Raw genomic sequence first — 23,780 nt, 5'->3', positions numbered from 1 at the left:
CGGTGTCTTCTAACTGTAAAGCTGAACTAAGAATAAAGAGTTCCTGAGAACTACAACTGCTTCTCGTGTCTTGCCATTTCGCGAAGGATGCAACACTGGCGACGAAGGTGGGATTGCCTTACATCGAAGAAGAAAAGGTGTAAGCTTACCCGAGTGAGTCCTGAGCGGCAGGAACGGCGTTGACTCGGCAGCTACCCGCCAATCCAGCGTGCATTCGGGGGTAGGCTGGCTGATAAACCCTTCCTTCTACAAAAATGGCAAAGATTGGAAGGCTTTCAGAATTCGACGTCTCACATCCAGAGAGGTGGGAGTCCTACGTAGCCAGGGTGGAAAACTACCTCAAGGTGAACCAAGTAAGGGAAGATAGTTTAAAGGCTGCCACCCTGCTGTGCGTTTGCGGTCAAGACGCATTCGAAATCGCTGAGAACCTTGCAGCACCTGTCCCTCTCGATTCTGTCAACTACGCAGATCTAAAAAAGCTACTGAAGGAGCACTTCCAGCCCAAGATGTCCGTCATCGCATGGCGCCACACCTTCGAGCAGAGAGATCAACGACCCGGAGAATCGGCCAAGGAGTACATCGCTGCATTGAGGAAGGCCACCAAACATTGCGAGTTCAAGGACCTCGAACAACGACTGAGGGACAGATTTGTATGCGGACTAAGGCATAGAGAGTTACAACAGAGACTTTTTGCCAAGGAGGACTTGTCTTTCCAAGATGCCTTGAGAGAGGTCACCACAGAAGAAGCAGCGAGCGGCGCCATCAAGAACATGCGGCCGATCAGAAACAGTCCAGATGCTGCATCCGTGCACCAGGAAGAAGTCCAAAGAAACTCTGAGGAGGATCCTGACGAGGAAGTGGACCGTCTTCAACACACAAAGGAAGGGAAACAAAAAGGAAGCTCTTCAGCGCTCCCCAAGTGCATCGGCTGTGGAGGTCGCCACAAGAGAACCGACTGCAAGTTCCGCTCCACTATCTGCAGGGCGTGCGGAAAACAAGGACACATTGCAGCTGTGTGCCTGGGCCGTCAGAAGGTACAACCTCAGGAAGAATTGCGCCTGAAAGGTACCAGGGGTCCCAGCCAGACTAGGGTGGGGTTTTGCGCTTCGCGAAGAAGCATCTATAGGACAGGCACACACAAGCCTATTAAGAAAAAGCTGTCACTTAAGGTAAAGCTACAAGGGGTTCCATTAACTATGGAACTGGACACGGGGTCTGCACTTTCAATCATTTCTATGCACACATTTAGGAAGATTTGTTCCGGCAGCGGAATCCAGGCCAAGTTGAGGCCTTCTGACATTGTGCTAACAGACTTTCAAAACTCCAGAGTGTGTGTTAAGGGGGAGGCCACCCTTAACGTGCAATATAAGGATTTTGAGGGTCCACTAGACCTATTAGTAGTAGGGGGTGAACGAACGAGTCTCATAGGACTCGATTGGTTTGAGGCCTTGGGGATACACGTCACAGGGCTCAACAGCCTACAAACACTCGACCTACAGGAAGTCTGCAAAGAATTTGCAGATGTTTTCAGCCCCCAGCTGGGCACATTCAAAGGACCCCCTGTGTCATTAAAGCTAGACCCCACTGTCACTCCCAGTAGAATTAAAGCAAGAAGGGTCCCTTTTGCTTTAAAGAGTAAAATTGACACTGAGTTGGATAAACTGATCCAACAAGGAATTCTAGAACCTGTTGACTCCAGTCCCTGGGAGACCCCCATTATCACGCCTCTCAAGGCAAATGGGGACATTCGCATCTGTGTTGATTACAAATGCACCCTGAATAAGGCATTGCAGCAACATGCCTATCCTGTTCCTGTGGTCAGTCATATTCTGGCCTCCCTCAAGGGGGGGCGTCTTTTTGCAAAGCTTGACCTAGCTCAAGCATATCAACAGCTGCCTGTTGATGATGATGCTGCCATAGCTCAGACCATTGTGACCCACAGAGGGGCCTTCAAGGTAAAGAGGCTACAATTTGGAGTAAATGTCGCTCCTGGGATTTTCCAAAGCGTAATGGAAAACACACTACGGGGTATACCAGGGGTTTGCCCCTACTTTGATGATGTCTTAATTGCAGGAGACTCCACACACAATTTAGCTGAAAGGCTGAGGGCTGTCCTCTCAAGGTTCAGGAAAACAGGCCTCGAACTTAAAAAGGACAAATGCAAAATTGGGGTGCCTTCTACTGATTTCCTGGGGTTCAGAATTGATGCTGCTGGGATTCACCCTGCTGAATCCAAACTAAAAGCTATTATGCATGCCCCTGGGCCAAAGTCCAAGGCCGAACTACAGGCTTTTCTGGGCCTTCTGAATTTCTACAATTCCTTTCTTCCACATAAGGCTAGTGTAGCTGAGCCTCTTCACAGGCTATTAGATAAACAGGCAGTGTGGCAGTGGTCACAGACACATGAGGCAAGTTTCAATGAGGTCAAGGCCTTACTCACTTCTAACAGTGTACTTGCACATTTCAATGAATCCCTTCCTGTGTGCATCGCTTGTGATGCTTCCCCTTATGAGGTAGGAGCTGTACTGAGCCACCTCAGGTCTGATGGAACTCAGGTTCCTGTTGCATATTACTCCAGAACATTGTCTTCTGCTGAGCGTAATTATGCTCAAATAGACAGGGAGGCCTTAGCTGTTGTTGCTGGGATTAAAAAATTCCATGATTTTTTATATGGTAGGCATTTCACGGTCTTCACTGACCATAAACCTTTGCTGGGACTGTTTACCACACGTAAGCAAACCCCCCCAAATCATCTCCCCCAGGATGCTCAGGTGGTCTATCTTTTTGTCTGCATATGATTTTTCCCTACTTCACAAGCCTGGGAAGGAAATGGGCCATGCTGATGGCCTCAGTAGATTACCCCTGCCGGTAATAGAAGCTGACCCCGCGCCAGCCATCAATCTTCTTTCTATCCAAGCCTTGCCCGAGTCCCCTCTGAATGCCAGGGATGTAGCTGCTGAATCAGGCACAGATCACGCACTTTCACGTGTCCTTTCTTGGGTTTTGTCTGGATGGCCTGAGCACTGTCCTGGTCCTCAGTTTCAGAGTTTCTGGTCTAAAAGGAACGAGTTGTCCACCTCTCAGGGTTGTCTGCTTTGGGGAAGCAGAGTTGTCATTCCCACCTCAATGAGGACTAGGGTCTTAGGTTCCCTCCATGAGGGTCATCCTGGCATTGTACGAATGAAGGCTCTTGCGCGCAGCCATTTGTGGTGGCCGGGCCTAGACAAAGACATTGAAGCTAAGGTGCACGCATGCCACCTTTGTCAACGCTCGCGCCCTGAAATGCCCCAAGCTCCTGTACATAGATGGGAGGAAACACAGTCTCCATGGTCTAGGGTGCACATTGACTACGCTGGGCCCTTTCAGGGTCAATTCTTCTTGGTCCTCGTTGACAGCCATTCAAAATGGCTTGAGGTTGTACCTGTCTCATCCACCACCACTGCAAAGACCATTCAGGTACTGAGGGGAATTTTTGCTGCACACAGGCTCCCAGACGTCATTGTGTCTGACAACGGCCCACAATTCACTTCCTCCGAATTTCAAGCTTTCTTGCAGGCTAACTTGATTTGTCATGCCACCTCTGCACCTTTCCACCCGTCCACCAACGGTATGGCTGAACGCATGGTTTGCATCACCAAGGACGCTTTGAAGAAACTCACCTACGGAGACTGGCATCACAGGTTGGCTGACTTCCTCCTTTCTTATCGCACCACACTGTCCACTTCTACAGGGAGAAGCCCAGCTGAACTTCGTTGGGGGCGCAAACTGACTACCAAGCTTGACCGGTTGCATCCGGACAGACTGCCTCCTTCTGTTTCTCACCCCAGGGCACCTAAGCAACTACTTGTGGGTGCCCCGGTTTGGACTCGTAATTAAGGGCCTGGTCATACATGGGTCCCCGCTTCTATATCCAGGCTCACGGGTCCTCTGTCTTATGAAGTGTCCCTGGACAACGGTCGTGTCCCGCGTCGGCACATTGACCAACTTCGCCCTCGACGGGACCTTCCCGCTGAGACTCCTGGGTCTTTTCCAGGGGGGGAGGGGGAACCCTTTGGGCAAAGGGAGGGGCATGGAATGATGCCCATTATCAATGGGGAAGCCCATCTCAAGATTCCGCGAGTGCTCCAAACAGGAATTCAAGGAGCCCAACTAGATACCAGGCATCAACGCCTCCTCCAGCCAGGGAGTCACCCGGGAGCATCCCAACAATCCATACCCTGCAAGAGAGCTGGCACACACTCCTTCTAGTTGGCCCAACACTACCCCTGTCCCCAGAAGGGGGCAAACACACAGGGAGATGGTCGAGGAACCAAATCCCGACTACAACACCTCTGACTTCACTCAGGGGACAACTGAGTTTTGGGACAGTACTGAAAACCACACAAGCCCGGACACTGAATGGGATTCAGGGGACAGACAGCCTCCTGACAGGTCTTGGACGGACCAAGGAGGTTCTACAGGAATGCCCGACAGTGATAGCCACTTAGAAGGGCCAGAGAGCCTACAGCTAGGCGGGACAACCAGGTCACACAGAGGAAAAAGCCCTGGCCTGACGAGCCCGGTGGGCAAGCAAGCAGGCCAGGCAGTGGAGCACAGCCCTTGGGAAACCCCAAGGCAAAATAGGGGGGACAGGCACGCATCACCCCTCAGTCAAAGGGTACTTGGCAAGCACCCAGAACTTAGGAGGTCACAGAGAGCAAGGAAAGCTCCTAAGTATTTGGAGGATTTTATAACTCTCTTGGCAAAACAGAGCTAGTAGAAAAGTAGAGCACTGAGGCTGATGGAAAACGGGGAATACCTGGTATTGGGGAGCATGGCACTACACTAAAAAAATGAGTTATGTGTTATTATGGTATGAGGAATAGTTTTAGCCCGGGGGGAAGGGGTGTTATGTCCTGAGCCTGTGCAAGCAGGCTCGGGGCATTGCAAGCAGTCCCGGGCAGGTGCAAGTTGCCCGGGACCAGACAGACTGTCGCCAGTACTTGTGCGCATGCGCAAGTGCTGGCGCGCCAAAAGTTGCAGATTGACCCGGGGATGGCCTATATAAGAGGCCAGGAGTTTTGGGCGTTGCCGGTGTCTTCTAACTGTAAAGCTGAACTAAGAATAAAGAGTTCCTGAGAACTACAACTGCTTCTCGTGTCTTGCCATTTCGCGAAGGACGCAACAGTTCCCTTGTAGCTAATCTGCTGCAGCTGATTCCCTATCCCTTTTTAAAATAGCTCCTCCCCACCCCCAAAAAAAGAGATTGGAAATCAGTTGAAAGTTATCTGAAATGGTCAGATCAGGGGTAACTTCCTTCAGCAGAGCTATCATTTCCTCCAGAGGCTTTACTCCCTCCAAGGAAGCAATGACTGTGTCTTAGATTAGAGACTGCTATCCAACCTGGCCACCCAAGGAAGCAAAGAGAAGCATCTGCCCAAACCAGGGGTCTTCAGACTTGGCCCTTTTATGACTTGTGGACTTCAACTCCCAGAATTCCTCAGCCAGGCATGCTGGCTGAGGAATTCTGGGAGTTGAAGTCCACAAGTCATAAAAGGGCCAAGTTGGAAGACCCCTGACCTAGACCTAAGGTCTCAAAGTTCCTACAACAGAGAAACTGTTAGTCTCACTGGTAAACCAGGCGAGGAAATCAACTCCACAAAAAGTCTACTATTATATTTGTTAAGATTGAGTATAGTAACATAATCTCGCATGTCTCACTGTGTTGCACCTCCTTCTCCTTTTGATACTACGATATAGTGAATCAAGGCAGCGTCTGTGTGAGTCATTTCCAGATATTTCGTTTCTTTAGACTTAAAAAATGTTTAAGCCCCCTTTGCTCATTCTCAAGGGATAAAGCCACTACATAAAGGAGGACAAATAAAAAGGCTTCTCTTGGATTTTCAGCACCAACTATGGCTCCAAAAAGGTTTTATATACACCAATATATTTTATATACAACCACAAAAACCCTAGCTTTATTGGAATTAATTCAGGTAAAGATGCTGTTCTTACAATATTGTACGATCTCTTAAAATCTCCTTACTGTGGTTTTGCCAAGGGGTATCACACTAACATGTTTCAACTACCCACTTTTGCCAAGGATTTTCTGATATCCCAGATTATATCACCAAGGGAAGGCGGTATCATTAGCCCTTCCCAGTTGGTCAGACAGTAATAGATGTAGCCTGGCCATTGCGGTCAACCTGTTTGTGTTCTGTGTATCCAGATTTCGCTAGTTAAGTGCTATAAATGGAAAGACTTGCTTTTTTAGCTGTTCTGTAGTTCTTCCCTTCAGGGGACCAGATACACAACATGGGGCTTTTGATGAGGTTTTGATGTCCCCACCATAGACTAGCTATACTGAATCATGTTTAAATTAAAATTAGCTTGTTGAGAGCTCATTGATTGGGTTAGCTGCTTGAGCCCTTCCTGATGTACCACCACACCCCATTGACCCAATTAAACATGTTATAAGAGCAGAACCAAGCACTGCTCTTACATAAACCCAATTCATAAGGCAACATTATAGGCCAGAAGATTTTGCCCTTCAGAGAAGCAAGGATTAAGAAAGAGAATAGTGTTATATAGTCAAGGTAGAGAGCAAAGGAAAAATCTGTTCTACATAGATGGTTGGGAGATGGTCATTCAAAGGGCCTAGAGTTCAGGGGTAGGCAACCTTGGCTCTTTTATGACTCGTGGACTTCAACTCCCAGAATTCCTGAGCCAGCAGGGCTCAGCTTGGAAACCTTTCCCTTTCCCCTCAGCATGGCTGGCTCAGGAATTCTTGGAGTTGAAGTCCACGAGTCATAAAAGAGCCCAGGTTGCCTACCCCTGGCCTAGACAATGCTTAGGAGCTATGGATTAGGGGTTCAAATCTTGCAGAATTCTGCTTCCACCTCGACTCCCTGATCTGACAGACAATCCAGAGTCTATATTCTCATTTTCTAGCATCTCCTTCTCCTCTCTAACAGAGGACATAACTGGGTGGACATGTCATTGAGGCAGCTGCTTCTTTCTGCCTAACAGCAGCACCAAGTCTGAGCTTGATTAATTCTGATTTTCAAGAGCGTCCGGGGCTCCCACACTTTGGGATCCGTGCAAGAGGAAGACAGATGCCAGGGACCAAACTGCATGCCTCTTTGAGGTTGAGGAGAATGGGTAGACCTCGTACCAATTCCCTGCTCTCTTGAGATGGACTTCAGCACATCAGCAGGTCTTCCTTTACCAAGAAGAGGACATTTAGCTGGATTCAGTGTGGTTCATTAAGATAGTTTTCAATCCTGGACATAATATACTTTAGAAGAGAATATTTGTAGCTCAAGGTTGAACTCTGGAGTCTTTGGTGCTCCCTGAGCTGGGTTGTTTTCTTCCAAATATTTCATTATCCTGCTAGGTAACATCATCCCTGATTATGTTACCTAGCTCAGGGCTTTTCAACCTTTTCACCCATTGTACCACTTTTAGGATATGGCAATATCCGAGTACCACTTCGCCTAGCAAAGTGTCAAAAACTTGATGACCAAAAAAAAGAAAGAAAAAAGTGATAAAGTACAGATAGTCCTTGACTTACAACAATTCACTTAGTGACTGTTCGAAGTTACAATGGTGCTCTTCCTACCGTCTGAGGTTTTCATTGTTGTGAGCATTTCTGTTGAGGATTGGCAGCGGGGTGGGGTGGGGGGTGTTTGGTTTTTATTCCCCCCATCTGCTGGGTGGTTGCAGCAGGTTTTGGTCACTTCACATGACTCTGGGACACTGTGACCATCATAAATATGAATCAGTTGCCAAGCATCTGAATGTAAATCACAAGACCCTGGAGATGCTGCAACATTCCAGCTGATCGGTGCTTCTTCTGGGCCCAGCTGGAGCCTGGCACTAATCCTGGTGCTTCCACTGAGCCCTGACAGCCCCAAAGAAGCACTGATCCTGGTGCTTCCGCAGAGTCCTGACAGCCCTGCAGCTCCAGCCATTTCTCGCTCAGGCTTGTGCAATGCTGCTACCGGTTCAGCTCATTCCCCTCTCCTGCTACCACTTTTCTAGGATGGTCGCGTACCACCTGCCAGGTGCCAATGTACCACAGGTGGTACCCGTACCTCTGGTTGAAAAGCCTTGACCTAGCTGAGTAATAAAACATCTGCAAGAATGTTTTCTTGCAGCACCAAGGAGCCTCTTTAAAATGGTTTGGGAGGCAGATCCTTAACAGTATTCCGCATTATGTCATGGATTTCCCCAGACAGGAAGCTAACTCTGATATAGCTGAATCCTGCTGAGAAGAGTCATGACTTCTAATTGGTGCATGAAAGACCCGGATTATTCTCCTTGAAGTATTTTTTTTCTCCATCACGACCCAGGACCAAATCTTTTTGTTCAGCCTGGCAAGTGAAATATACAAGATAGCATTCTCAGGAGCACTGGCTGCCTATGCCCACATGGACGCATGCCTAGGCTTTCTTACTACATGCCTGAAGCAGACTAGAGTACAGTGCCTTAGCTTGTTACTGGTCAATATTTGATGTTTTTCTGAGAAACAGTTATGAAAAACAGAGACAGGCCACCACAGCAAGCTTTCAGGAAGGAGATAGCATGGGATGACAGTGATCTAATAAGTAATGAGGCGCAAAGATATTCCTTTTCCTATCTGAATTCTAGGATGCATTACCTCCTAGCTAGATGGACTTGTTTTACTTCCTCAGCAAAATGTGTGTCGTTTATTTGTAATAAAGCCTTGTTTTGCTTACAGAATAGATGAAAATATTGCTAGAGAAATGTCAGAGCTCAGTTTGTGTTAATTTTGCTCCTTTCAGTGGGAATTCTAAATATTCTTACGTTCTGAGCTATGCCATCATACATCATACACGTCATCTATCAGACAGAAATGGAAGAAATATATTTTGGGAACTCCTATAACTCAGGGAAGATTCTGGGAGGAAAGATGGCAGAATGAGAAGACTAAATAAACAGCAAGGCAGGCAGCATCTACCTTTAAATATTATGTCCCGGGATGCCTAGACTCAAAGAGTATTATTTTAGCAGCAAGCATTTCGGTTGTCTTCTCTTGTCAGAAAGCAGTGCAATTAATGTCATTCTTGCTTGTTCCTTCCAGACTTCCTGGGAAATTCCCAGCAACTTCAGCAGAATCATCTCTTCTGTTTACATTTGAGGTTCTTTTTAAAGAGATACAACTTTCAAATTGTTGAAAGTTAGATCAGAGGAGACACAGTCTATGTGCATTCAATCTCCTCTTGGTAGGAATATTTTCCAATCTTTTTGTGTTCTCATTGAGAAAACGGGCTAGAAGGCAATAATCAGTAATGTTGAATCTGGTTTGCTAAGAGAACACCAGTCCTCAAATCCTCTTCGTCCCCTCCCTCTTTTTCTTTCTTTCTTTCTTTCTTTCTTTCTTTCTTTCTTTCTTTCTTTCTTTCTTTCTTTCTTTCTTTCTTTCTTTCTCTTTCCTTTCTTTCTCCCCCCCCCCCCCCCCGTTTCCCTTCCCTCCCTCCCTGACTCCATGATGACCCTGGATGGCTTACAAATAAAAAAGAACAGCCTAATGAGATATGAGTAACAAGCCACCCTGGCTGCCTGGAACAATACGCCCACCCATTCAGCACACATAACAAAAAGTGGCCCCTTGACTACCCTATCAGAAGGCCTGGGACAACAATCACGTTTTTAATAATTTCCTAAATATCACATAAGTGGAAGCTGCATGAACCTTTGGGGAAATGTGATTTCAGAGAGCAGATGGCAGAACAGAGAAAGCTCATAACCTGGCACTGTTTAATCAATAGGACCCAGAGCGTACCCACTCCGCTCACCAGATAGACAAAAATAACTGGAGAGGCAGTCCTTCAGATAGCCAGGCCCTATGCCATGAAGGCCTTTAAAGGTGATAACTAGCCCTTAAATTGCACCAGAAGCTAACTGATAATATTTGCTGCTTTCAGAATAGCGGGGTCCCATAAGCATATGACGCTTCAAACACTGTTCTGCACCGCTGGATTCCGGGACAACATTAGCTTCCAGATGGCCTTCAAGGGCAGCATCATGTAATGAGCTTTAGAGTAATCCAGTTGAGCAGGGCATGAGTGACCATCTGAACCACAGTCTGAAGCCCTTTCTGAGCTCATCTCATTCACGATGCAAACATTTTATGCATCCTTTGCAATGGATCACTCGGTCCCGTGCCAGTTCAGAGGGATGCCCTTGCTGAAGGAACCAAATCAGGGCACTTCCCATTAGCAGAGAGCAATTCAATTCAATTCCCATTGAAATAATGTGGGTTAGGAGGCCATGCTGGTTCCTCTCTCCCTATTGGCTTATTGTTTGCCTGTCTGAGGCCAGGATTTATCTCATTATCTTAGCATCTCTGGCTGCGTCATGGACATAAGAGCTTTGTCAACATGGACAGTCATCAGTTTTCATGAGGATAGTTCACGAAGCTCTCATAAAAACCTGCTACTACATCATCAGCTATGGGGCAGACAGGGAAGGCTTCACACATTGGAATACTTTTCCAATCAGATGTCCTCCAGGTGTGTTAGGATTACAACATGGCTGGGGGTTCTGAGAATTGTCAGGCCCACCGATATATCTGTTAGGGTAAACTTAACGTAACTTTTGTGAAGAGCAGCCCCACTTTCCAATATGTGTACATAGGGCAACATCAAAAATCTACTCTGATCACATTCAAATCAACAAGCAAGGTCTAAGCTAATTACTGCATGAGGATACCTTCAGCAAAGGAATCTTCCAAGGGAATTTGTTGGGATTTACAGTAGTTATGGGTCTGTGGTTTTATTTCTGTGTGAAGGCACAATGGTGACAGATGCTTAATAATAATAGTAATAATAATAAAGTTGGAAGGGACCTTGGAGGTCATCTAGTCCAACTCCCTGCTCAGGTAGGTAACCCTATACCATTTCGGACAAATGACTGTCCAGTCTCTTCTTAAAAACTTCCAGTGTTGGAGCAGATTGTTGCACTGGTTAATTGTTCTAACTGTCAGGAAGTTTCTCCTTAGTTCGAGGTTGCTTCTCTCCTTGATTAGTTTCCACCCATTGCTTCTTGTCCTGCCTTCAGGCGCTTTGGAGAATAGCTTGACTCCTTCTTCTTCGTGGCAGCCCCTGAGGTATTGGAATACTGCTATCATGTTCCCCCCTTGTCCTTCTCTTCATTAAACTAGACATACCCAATTCCAGCAACTGTTCCTTATGTTTTAGCCTCCAGTCTCCTAATCATCTTTGTTGCTCTTCTCTGTACTCTTTCTAGAGCAGGGCTTTTCAACCAGTGGTACGGGTAACACCTGTGGTACATTGGCACCTGGCAGGTGGTACGCGACCATCCTAGAAAAGTGGTAGCGGGGAGGGGAACGAGCTGAACTGGTGGCAGCACCGCACAAGCCTGAGCAAGAGATAGCTGGAGCTGCAGGGCTGCCAGGGCTCAGTGGAAGCGCCAGGATCAGTGCCAGGCTCCAGGTGGAGCTCGGCGCTGATCCTGGTGCTTCTGCTGAGCCCTGAAGAAGCACCAATCAACTGGAATGTTGCAGCATCTCCAGGATCTTGTGATTTACATTCAGATGCTTGGCAACTGATTCATATTTATGATAGTCATAGTGTCCCAGGGTCATGTGAAGTGACCAAAACCTGCTGCAACCACCCAGCAGATGGGGGGAATAAAAACTAAACTCCCCCCCACCCCACCCCCACTGCCAATCGTCAACAGAAATGCTCACAACAATGAAAACCTTGGACAGGAGGAAGAGCGTGGCCAGGTGGACAGGCAGGTGTCTTGCTTGGCTGTGGCTTGGGGAGCACTTTTTTCAGTGCCATTGTAACTTCAAACAGTCACTAAGCAAACTGTTGTAAGTCGAGGACTACCTGTACTTCATCACATTTTTTCCTTTGGGGGGGGTCATCACATTTTTGACACCTTGCTAGGCGACTGGTGGTACTCGGATGTTGCCATATCCTAAAAGTGGTACCATGGGTGAAAAGGTTGAAAAGCCCTGGACTAGAGTCTCAACATCTTTTTTACATGGTGGTGACCAAAACTGGATGCAGTATTCCAAGTGTGTCCTTACCAAGGCATTGTAAAGTGGTATTAATACTTCATGTGATCTTGATTCTATCCCTTATTACATATGAGAAAATTTGGATATCATAGGGGTGGTCTTTATTAGTGTCCTTCAGGGCAATCTTGACTCCTGGTGACTACAGAGAGAAGACCAAATAGTTTTCTCGAGGACACATTCCAGAAGTGGCTTGCCAGGTCCTTCTTAAGGCTGGGAGTGATCAGTTCAAAGTTACCCAGCTGACATTCATGCCTAAGGCATAAATCTGCTCCTCCTGGTTTCTAGTGTGGTGCTTTTAACTTTTACCCTACGCAGGCTGTCTATTTAAGGCTTGAGTTAGCTTGAATTCTGAAAGGGAACTCGGGGGAACACCACCTACCCCAAAATCAAGGATCCTCCAGTAGAAAAGACAAATGCCACCAACGCTTCTTCTCCCCCCCCTTTCCATCTGAGAACTTTTTGCAGCGCTAGATAAACATAACAGCCTCACGTAATGGAGAAAATAGCCATTGTCTTGCTATTGGTCAGGTAGCCGGAAGACCCACAGAGAGGAGCCTACAAGGCAAATCCTGTAACCAAAGGAACAACTGATATGGATTGCTTTGCCTGCACAAAGGAATGACAAGCAGAACAAGGAGCTAGCCAGTGTCAAGTATTTCAGAAGGACGTGGAGACAAGAATGATTAACCGGATGGCCACAGAGGTCAGCAGAAGCAATGTTCATGAGGGAAAGTGGGCAGCCAAACCAGGAGAATAAGAACCATATTCATTTCTTTTTCTGTGTTTTTTCTCTGCCAAGCAATGGGAAATTAAATTAGAGTGATGTGAGAATGGCTCTGGCTTGGGAAGGTTTCTTCAATTGGGAGTACTTGAATACACAGCCCCATCTCTGCTGAATCCTAATTTTTGACTTTTTCAATAGGGAACATCCAGTGTCAGCAAATGCTAACCAAGAAGTTGGCCGAAAATGGGAATTTCCCCCATTTTATTTCTTCTGGAATGCCACAAATTAAGACAAAAAACAAACAAACAAACCCAAAAGCTAATCTATTGTATTTGAATAAAAGTGGCAACTGAACAAGAGCTCAGGGTGAAGGATGTTTCTTAAAAAAAAATTAGTCTGGGCAAGTGTTTGTCATGATGGTTTTATAGCAGAGGAGAGCATCTCGAAAGCTGAAAGACCACACTAAACTCACCAAGCTGCAGAGCAGCAAAAACAGCAAAGAAAAAGAACAATTTCTTTGTCTCGGCTTCAGCTTCCACCTGAGTTGTTGCCAATAGTTTTCCTAAGAGCGTTTTCATTTTCTCATTTTTTTTCTCCCTTCCCTTCATCCTTGAAATAGATTGAGAGCCTAAGAGAGATGGCTTCAATATTGATTATTGTTCGTTTCACTCAGGTACATAGATCCAAATCCAATTTTATTTCACTAAGCAGTCCCCCAGCTTGTATGGTTCAGGGAGGTCAGACTGCTCTGTGCAAGCCTAACTGGGGTAGTAGTACCATCTGGCCTCTCTTTGCCAAGTGGTGAGCAAACTAGCACCCTCTGTTCCACCCCAAGATAGTTGTTGTCAAGAACGTCTTCATCATAAAGTTCATGTTGCAGACAGTGGCTGGGAAAAATCAATTCCTTCATATCGAAGTTTCATTTGCTAATCTTTGCAAATCCAACTGCTGTTCAAAACTGAGGGGTAAACCTATTCTATGAAGTCCTGAAAGCAGATTCTCCAGAAAAAAAAAATATTGGTGCCAATATTGAAAACATCTTTGAACGCTTGTTCTTATGTAGACAATTCTCATCTTCTTAGTTGATTTGGCACATCAGAATTGCTTCTGTTCCAAAATGTGCTACTTGATTGACTCCATCTGATCCTGGCTTTGAGTTAAGATCTGCCTGCAGGTTGGACATTAGGAAAAGACAAAAAATATGACCAAAAGACTATTCTGTAGTAGACTTATGATGGCCTGCAATTGATGTGCTGCTGACTGTGCTTGGTTGAAGGCAGCCTAGTGCAAAAAAAGTAAAAAAAAAATCATAGGCTGCACCAAATTACTCTGGGATGAAAGAACAACAGGTATGGTCTCTTAGTTAAACAATAAAGTCATGCATTATTGCAATCTTTAGAAACTAGGATGAACTGAGCCCATGTGAGGCAAATAATGGAAATGCAGAAAGGTACTAATAAAGCAGGAACATCTGTCTGACATGATGCTAGCTAGTTATTTCTGTATGCATTGATCAAACCTGAAGCAGGTTTGGACTATTTGTATATTGAATCTGTAGCAAGTTTGGATTGTTGAGAGAACATGCAATAACCATTCGTTTAGCAACCATTTGAAGTTACAACAGCAGTAAAAAAAAGTGTTTCAAATCTTTACAATTTCTCTTTTTAGTTTCTGGATCAAGTGAATTGTCTTTAAAAAATACACACCCCTTTATAAAAATAATTATGAAGTATTATGGCTTAAAATGCAGAAGGATTTGAATGATTGGAAGAAATTGCAATTATCTTTATTAGGGAGAATTGATGCAGTGAAAATGAATCTTCTGCCTAAATTTCTTTTTTTTGTTTCAAATGATACCTATTTTAAAGAAAGAGGTAAATTTAGAAGAGTGGCAGAGGGGGATTAATAGATTTATTTGGGCTGGGAAAAAACCAAGAGTCAAACTCAAAATTATTCAAGATGTTCGAGAGAGAGGTGGACTCAAGGTGCCGAATTTAAAATTGCATTATGATGCGGTGGTTTTGACTTTGATTAGGATTGGGTTAACTTAACAAATTTAGATATACTCTCTTTGGAAGGATGGGATTTATTATTTGGATGGCATGCGTATTTAATTTATAATAAAAAGGTGGATAGGGCCTTTAAGTCCCATGTTTTAAGAATTGCTCTATTGCGTGTCTGGAAGAAATATTATAGGGTAAATTCTAGAATACCATTGTGGGGAATTCCTGGACACGCTATAGAAGGGATAAGGAAAGGCGTGAAAATGGATAGGATTTCTTATAAGCAATTGATTAAGTGGGAAGGGAATAAGTGGCAATTAAAATCAATGGAGGATTTATTGCAAGAAAACATTATTTATTCTTGGTTTCAGTATAGGCAGTTATTAGAAAGATGGAGTATAGATAAAAAAACGGGTTTTATTGTGGAAGACGCCAATTTGGTGAAACAAATCAGAGATCAAAATCGAGCCCATATAAAAAGAGTTTATAATGCTTTGGTGGAATTGGATTCAGAAACAGAATTAGTTAAGGATTGTATGGTTAAGTGGGCTCAAAATTTTGAAGAGCCGATTCTATTAGATACATGGGAGATAATTTGGGTTAGGAATGTTAAGTTTACCCAAGCTCAAAATTTACGAGAAAATTTTTATAAAATGTTTTATAGATGGCACCTTGATCCACAAAAGATGTCTCATATGTATTCTAACTTACAGCCCAAATGTTGGAGATGTGTTGTATGGATGCAACTTATTATCATATTTGGTGGTCTTGTAGAAATATAAAGGCTTTTTGGATCAAGATTTGGTGGGATATTCAAAAATTTTTTAATAGAAAGATAAAATTCACACCACAATTATTTTTGTTAGGTATTATTGAAGATTATGATGGTAAAGAGATTATTTTAATGTTGAATTTTATTACGGCAGCAAGGTTATTGATTGGGCAATATTGGAAAAAAGACTCCTTGCCTACTTTAGAGGAATGGTTTCTTAACGTTTCGTATTTATCAGAAATGGCAAAAATATCGGCTTATCTGAAAGACCACTCACAAGAGAGATACAACTCTGTATGGAAAAGTTGGGTAAATTTTGTTCAGAACAAATATGGGATTAGAAAGTATTATTTAGCTTTTGAATAACTTATTGTATAAAGTTGTTATGTTTAGATTTGTTGATTTTATTGTAATGGAGTTAAAGGGGTTTAAAAACTTTTTAGGATTTATGTATAATTGTTTGATGTTTATTTAATTTTTTATGTTTTTTTTTTTTTTTTAGCTCTGTATTCAGCTCTGGGAAGGGGGGGAGGGTTAGTGGGAGGGGGAGGGAGAGAGGTGGGGAGGGATTTTATTGTAAAATGTTTATAAAAATTTCAATAAAAAAAAAATACACACCCCACCCCAAACCAAATTGCATATTTCCCATCACAAAAAGCAATAAAATGGTGATTCCACAAGGGCTCACTGCACAAGCCTAAACAAACTTGCTATGCACGTAGTCCTCAACGTACGACCACAACTGGGACCAGAATTTCCGTTTCTAAATAAGGCAGTTGTTACGTGAGTCATGCCCAATTTTACGACCTTTTTTGTCATGGTTGCTAAGTGAATCAATGCAGGTAAGTGAATCGCGTGGGTGTTAAGCAAAATCCGGCTTGCCCTGTGGATTCCTGGATGTTAATCTGGAATTCAGCACTTCTAAGGCTAAAGGGCCTTGAATTTGACCATCCTCCTTTAAATCTCACTTATTCATTCTGAGAAATTGACAGGTGCAGCTCTTTTGGAACAGACCAACTCTCAATGCTCCAAGTACGTCCCCAAGGTTTTAGGGATCTCTGCTCTAATTTAAATAGCTGGCAAAATCCTTGATATCGTTTTGTCTTCAGAATGATCCATACCTGGTTATTTCCACTTTTTATTCCTTTTATCATTTGTATCATGACTGTTACTGGTAAAAGCAAAACCCAGCTTGGTATTAGGATATTTTAGCAGACCCTGCCAAATATTGCATGGGATGAAGATCTTGACTGACTTTCTTTCCTTTTGTTCCTAATCAACCCTTGGAATGATTAGTTTGTCAGTTGCCTTTTCTCCTTGTGAAGGGCAACTTGTTATTAAGAACCGTCTTCCTTTGCTCACTCAGTTTCTATTAAATTTCAAAACCTATTTCCCATTATCAACCCCCCCTCCTCCATAACCTCATTAATTGTAAAAGCAGCTGCAAAAATGAGGGGAGGGGGAACTGATGCAGCACAACTAAAAAAAAAAAAAAAGAAACAACAACCAATGATCTAATGCAGCATGAGATTAATACTTTAATACTGTTCTGCCCACTGATTGGTAGGATGTAAATGAGGATGTCACAATGGATTGCTTTAGTCAAAGTAAAGACCTTCCCTCCCTTCTGCAGCAATTTAAATGTGGCAGAATAAGCTGTAGATCTGAACATTAGGACCTTGGTGCCTGTTGCAGATTTTTCTATTCCATTAGAACTGAACATTTGTTAAGAGCTGAGAAAATTCTAGCAAGAATCAGGGGGGGAAAATGCACCATTGGTAAAGTCTCAATTCAGGATACACCATAATGGAGACTTCAGCCTTTACAGGATTGGATATATTCAAATATACTGCTCAAAAAAATAAAGGGAACACAAAGGTATAAGATCCTTTATTTTTTTGAGCAGTATATAATCTGACATATGTAAATACTGTAGTCAACCAAGCACTTGCCCTGAATTGTGCATGCAGGTAACTTGATACTCTTGCAAAAAATCATCTAAAACCATTTGCTGCATTAGCAGTGCATCCGTTCTCTCTGCTCTGAATAGACCTAACAGAAGCAAGATGGAAGGCAGGAATGGCTCATGAGTGACAAAATTAAGTTCAAGCTGTGATGCAATCGGGCCAGTGTGTGCCAAGGGAATGAGCTGGGGACCGGGATGGGAAACAAATAGAGCAGTGGTTCTCAACCTGTGGGTCAGGACCCCATTTGGGGTCGAACGACCATTTCATGGGGGTCGCCAAACAAGGCTGTCCGCCATTTTTTCCCCCTTTTCTTTGGCCACGCCCCTGGCACCCGGTGATGTATAAGTGGTTGGGGGTCACCACAACATGGGGAACTGTATTATGGGGTCACGGCATTAGAAAGGTTGAGAACCACTGAAATAGAAGTTCAATTCTGCTTTGTGCAATTAAAAACGGTTCGGAAACAAGCAAGTCACCATCTTCTATAAAAGTCCACCTTTATGCCCTTGATGCAAGAGTGGCTCTTGAATTAGCATCAAGAAAGGAGAAACAAGTAGGCAAAAACTGAGAGCACCCATGCGGCTTTTGAAACCAGGCTGCCATCAGCTGGCAGTTGGTTGCCACTACATTTATTTTGTTTCTTTGGGTTTTTTTTTAAACAGCTGGCTGGCAATCTTCGCTCACACTGTCGTGGGTGCCTGTCAGTGGCGATCAAAGAAGTGTTGGTCTTATAATCAGCTATGGGCTTGAATATTCCCAACTTTGACTAGAAGCCAGGAGATGTGTATCCTCTCCTATTGCCTGCCAAAGAAGAATTGGTTATATGTGACAGAACACATAAAAACATTGTCTCCATCTGTTTCTCTCACAGTAACCATAAATATTTAGCTAATCACAGAGTTTGGGTAAGAGAACTGGTGCCTGCTGGTTGGCTGGGATTATTCCCAGCTAGCACAGACAGAAGAGTGAATATCTGTAGCTCGGGTGAAAGATGAGGGTGAAGGTTCATTCTCCGAGCTTGTGGATTGGTTTCCAAATGTTTTATTACCAGGCTAGATAACATCTTCAGCTGCGTTCAGCTAAATAAGGCTGAAGATGTTACCTACCCTGGTAACAAAACGTTCGGGAACCAACCCACAAGCTCGGAGAACAAACCTTCACCCTCACAGCTAGAAGAGTCCCAGTCCAGAACATCAGGAGACACTCAATTGCTTACTCCTATCTTTATTTTATTTTTAAAACAGAAAAACTCTGGGTGGCTCATAACAAATTTGAAACTAGAAAACCCATAAAAAGCCATAAAACAAAAACAAAACAACCAGTGCTTCAGTTGTCCTTCTAGGATGTCTCAACAAGTATCCACAGGCTCCTATCACTCTATTCAAGGTCTGGGAAAAGAGCCAGAATCTTGACATTCTGGGGGAGAAATGATAGATGTGTCAATTATGCAGTAACCCCACAGAATATGGTTATTTATGTAGACATAAAGCTACAGCATAGCCTAACATCGACCCCAAGCAGAATGTCTCATAGTTCCTCCACACAAATGTAAGATACAGTTGGTTCCTCAAAGAAAGAGAGCATGGCAGCTCTCTGAATTTGGCAGACAAAACAAGAGAAAGGGAAAAATCTTGAGGATGATTAAAGGCCATGCTTGTACAGAAAGAGAGCCGATGTTCCAGGACCACCTAATACATCAAAAACACATCTCTTGGGCCCATAAGGCGTGTAACCAATGCAAGTTAGGTCACATTCTTCCCCCACCATTACAGCTGAAGCTACTCAACTGCTATTAAGAGACGCTTCATGAAGGCAACAGCACAACAATCTAATCCAATTTGACAAACTGAAGCAGAAATAAGGGCTCAAAACATTAATTGGAGTCTAGCCTACAGCAATACAATAGTCAATAGATTTTGGGCATCCCTGCCTGGGGAAGACTTATCATGCCTACCATGGGGCACTTTCCCCAACTTCATCTAGATAATTGCCTTTTTGTGTGGAATGTGTGAAGAACATACTTGAATTCAGAGCTATAGGTATCTTGCCCAATACTATATGGCAATCTAGATAAGACATAGGACAAGATATTAAAACTTTAAGTCCCTCAAATTTACTGTACTGTAAATGACACATATAATAACAGAATATCTGCAAACAATAAATCTGGCTCTTTAGGAAAGTGTGTTTGTCCCTCATGGTGGGACTCAAACTCTTTGAGAGAAATTGGTGGGATTGGAGATATAAAAAGTTGATGGGACAAGACATGAAATATTATTTAAGATATGTCCTTTTATGTGGTTCAAATTCTGGTCCACCCATTCTCCATTTTGCTCCTTTAATTCTCCACATTTTGTATGTCAAATCAACCAGGGAAGATTCTGCAGAGTTCCAGCAAATCAGACCTTTGAACATCAATGTTACCCCATAGGAGAAAACAGAAATATCTTTATTACATTTCAGCCAATGTCTTCATACTTCCCTTCCTATGTACTGATCAGCTACTACATACCCATCTGCCAGTGCCAGATTTAGCAATCAGTCGTTTGGAAAAAGCTATTTTCATATATTACCATGGCAATATCTATATTCTTTCTTATTTCTTGCTGAAAGTAAAATCAGGTAGCATGAAGCATATGGGGTAGTAGAAATGTGTTAAGCAGAGGTGCAAGATGATAGCTGGTTTTTTTTTTTTAAAAAAAAGAGAAAATGTGATTGGAAAAGGATTCATATCTCTCTAAAGACAGCTGTCCTTCTCCCAGATTCCCCAAAAAAGATATTTAGCAAGATTTCCTAAACCAAGCCTCCACTTTTGAATTGTCACATTATTTGGGACAATATTCTTCTCTTATCCCTTTCATGGACAAACATACATACTAAAGAATATTTCCATGGAAACAGTGATGTAATACAGAATGCAGATTGCCTCTAAGTAATGGAAGGGGACCAAGAGAGATGGTTCTAATGCTGGTTTTCCATTAACAAAACAGCTTCTGATTTTCTGAACCTTATAAATGTTCGAAGGTGGGAGACGCTATGGAGCCAAGTGAAATGGAAGAAGGAAAGAGAAAGACAACATCATGTCATGAGAGCAGAAGGCTGGTTGCACAATGCTGGATTTTGCCCTTTGTAACATAGCAACTGAGGTGAATATAGAAGCATTCTGTGAAAAAGCAATCAGTAAAATCCTCAAAGAATACATGTAGCAGGTTTACTAGGGAATTGAATGACCCTCACTCTGAATTTTACTTGAGCCTGAGATGTTCAGTTGATCAATAAATAAATGCCACCTAATACTAAACACCATCTTCAGTATCTCAAATTAAAAAACACAGGTGGTAAAATCCGGATCAGACTCTACTATTACAAAGATAACGATACCTGCTATCATCCGTGAAGTAGACAATAGTTGGCTAGATGATGGAAGAAAGCATTTGTTAACACAGAGACACACAGAGTAAGAACAGAACTTTATAGTTTTAACTTGTTTTATGCCTTTTTCCACCTGCATCAGGGTCTTTTTATTCTTGCCTATGGGACACAATCAATAGAGTCTTCCTCACTCTTCTTCATTTGAGCAGGTCTTTCTTTGTACCCATGTTCTGGAAGGCCACCTTAGGGCACAGAATGCCGATGACCCGATGGCCTATTTCAATGGGGTTCTTGTTAAGTTCCAAATGTCATACAGTGCTAATCACTCACTCTGCTTTTCTAACTGAATTTTACAACTGACACATTGTGACCAAAACTTCATCTTTAGTTTGCGTAGTTTCTTCAATAGAAATTCTGTAAGGACACTTTGTTGTTGCTTATCCTACCTTGTCGAAGTATCTCTTCTCTTCCTCTCTTTCAGGGTTTTTTTTTAAAACTTCCCTTTTTAAGCTGACATCCATTTGAAGTATGGAAAGTGGCTAGCTAAGGTTCTCCTACTGACATTGATAACTGAGCCGGAATCTAAATCAAGAAGTAAAATAGTTCTAGGCTGGGAATCAAGGACAAATAGATGAATACTACAAGAAAAAGCATTCAAAACATAGCACGGTACAGTTATTTATTGAAATACCAGAAAAGGCCAGTGATGGGAAAAATAGGTTGAACTTCCATTTAGTAAACCTTCTTGGTAGATTTAAAAATGTCACCTACAGGTCATTCCAGCCACATACAAGATGCAGTACAAACCATGCAATTAATTTACGACCAAGAAGGGTAAAGCACGGGGTGTTTCTACTTCAGTTCTACCCCTGAACAGAACAGTCAGGGAATGACTTTCGAAACTAAGGGAATGAAACACAGACTTCTGGTGAATTATAAACAATTTATAATACATTGCCCGTGGGACTGGAAAAGGCTATAAAACGTCAAGTGGAAGATGAGTGATGCACAGAATGGCACATGGTGTCAGATAATGATGTGTTTCATGGATGATACTTCCTTTTCATTTAACCAAGGGAATACGTCCTTCTCTCTCTTTTCTTGAACTGAGGTACATTTAGCTGCACGAGGATTAATCAGCTCAAGCCCAATCAAATCTGCCACAGAAGAGACACTCCTGTAACATATGAGCAGGGGCTACAGGAGAAGTTGAGTTATTAAAGGGATTTTTTTTTATAAAAAAAAAATCAGTCCTCAAACCTGGTATATCCAGGAAGAACTTCCAATACCAGTGAAATAAATAAACACACAAATGCTGATTCTGAACTTATACTGCCAAAAACAAAAGTCTACTTGCAATTCTTTCGCTCTTTTTGAAACATTTACGAATGGAATTTCTAATAACCTCTGGGGACATTAGGCCTCCCTGCCTGAATATATATATATATATATATATATATATATGTATATATGTGTATGTATGTGTATGTGTGTGTATGTATATATATATATATATATATATATATATATATATATATATATATATATATATATATATATATATATATATATTCTGAGGTTTTCGCGGGTATTTGTATGTAGGTCTTTGGTTGTTCGGGTTTTCTCCCGCGTAAAATTGGAAGTGTCTTGGCGACGTTTCGACGAAGTCCCATTCGTCATCTTCAGGCTGGTGTTTTCAGCTTCGTGCTTCGAGCAGCAATGTGTGGTCTTAGCTGTTTCTTCCTTTTAACTGCCAGTGGGGGTATGAACTGATTGGGTGGGAGCTTGGCTGTGTTCTGTTTTATCAGAACACAGCCAAGCTCCCACCCAATCAGTTCATACCCCCACTGGCAGTTAAAAGGAAGAAACAGCTAAGACCACACATTGCTGCTCAAAGCACGAAGCTGAAAACACCAGCCTGAAGATGACGAATGGGACTTCGTCGAAACGTCGCCAAGACACTTCCAATTTTACGCGGGAGAAAACCCGAACCAAAGACTACATATATATATATATATATATATATATATATATATATATATATATATATATATATATATATACACAAATTATTTTACAATAATTCCCTTTTGGCTTTTACAAGTGTAGCCAAGAGTAGCCATTGTAATGCAAATCCTCTTTTCCACACCCTATGCAATACTGCAAGTTTAGAACTATTATTTAAAATAATCTTATCCATGAATTACAAATAATAAAGTACTTTGCGTATATAAATATTTCTAGCGGATTTTAGAATGTACATAAAAGATTCCCCCCTCACTTTGAATAAGCCCCTCCCCCCAAAAAAACATGCTTTCCTCCAGATCACCGCTGTTTTAATAGTGCTCTGTACATGGCGAAGCCCAAAACAGCAAAGACTGTAGCACCAAAACTTGCTCGAAGCCAAAAGGTGGAGCTCTTGAGGTCTGCCTGTGTCACATGCCTGAAATACAAAGAATATTTTTTTTAAAAAAATTAAAAAATATTGAGATGATATACAAGCATCAAAATGTGTAAGCTCACTTTCAGAGATCTACCATGTACGCTTTTAAGGCATTTGTGAACTAAATGTTTTTGATGTAATGTAGGATTGCTCTATCTCTCTTCAGAAAATAAGGCTTATATTTCAACTCAGCTAACAGGTCAATCTGACTGATCTGTAATTCCATTCACTTTTCCCAGCAACATAAAGTAAACAGATCATATTTAGGCTTATCTCACGATATTAAGCCAATTGCTTTTATACTGTGGTGAAGACTTGAGCATAGGGCAGTGCATAGCTTGTTAACTTGTAGTTTGTAAAAAGACTAACAATCTAATTAAGGAATGAATGACTGTTCCAGACTCATCTAAATAAAGATGACTTAAATGTAAATGTACACATATA

At 42.7% G+C, this 23,780-nt stretch overlaps 1 protein-coding gene across 7 annotated transcripts in view; it reads right to left on the bottom strand.

Annotated features, from left to right (window-relative positions):
• Nucleotides 1-22,902: 22,902 nt before the first annotated feature.
• RHOT1 (ras homolog family member T1) overlaps nt 22,903-23,780 on the bottom strand; it is a 51,887-nt gene continuing 51,009 nt past the window's right edge. For 2 of the 7 annotated variants that reach the window (XM_039343616.1, XM_039343622.1), the window contains one exon: nt 22,905-23,336. In XM_039343616.1, the coding sequence (XP_039199550.1) occupies nt 23,219-23,336 (118 nt within the window). In that variant the 3' untranslated portion in view covers nt 22,905-23,218. Of the gene's footprint in view, nt 23,337-23,780 lie in introns of all 7 variants that reach the window. The other 5 variants (XM_039343613.1, XM_039343614.1, XM_039343619.1 and 2 more) reach the window with 5 other exon arrangements.

The sequence above is a fragment of the Crotalus tigris genome, unplaced genomic scaffold (genome assembly GCF_016545835.1).
Source record: "Crotalus tigris isolate CLP2741 ecotype Arizona unplaced genomic scaffold, ASM1654583v1 scf7180000017865.1625608, whole genome shotgun sequence".
In the NCBI taxonomy this organism is placed as follows: Eukaryota; Metazoa; Chordata; class Lepidosauria; order Squamata; family Viperidae; genus Crotalus; species Crotalus tigris.
The sequence above is the reverse complement of the archived record's forward strand: the minus strand, read 5'-3'. Positions and strand labels throughout refer to the sequence as shown.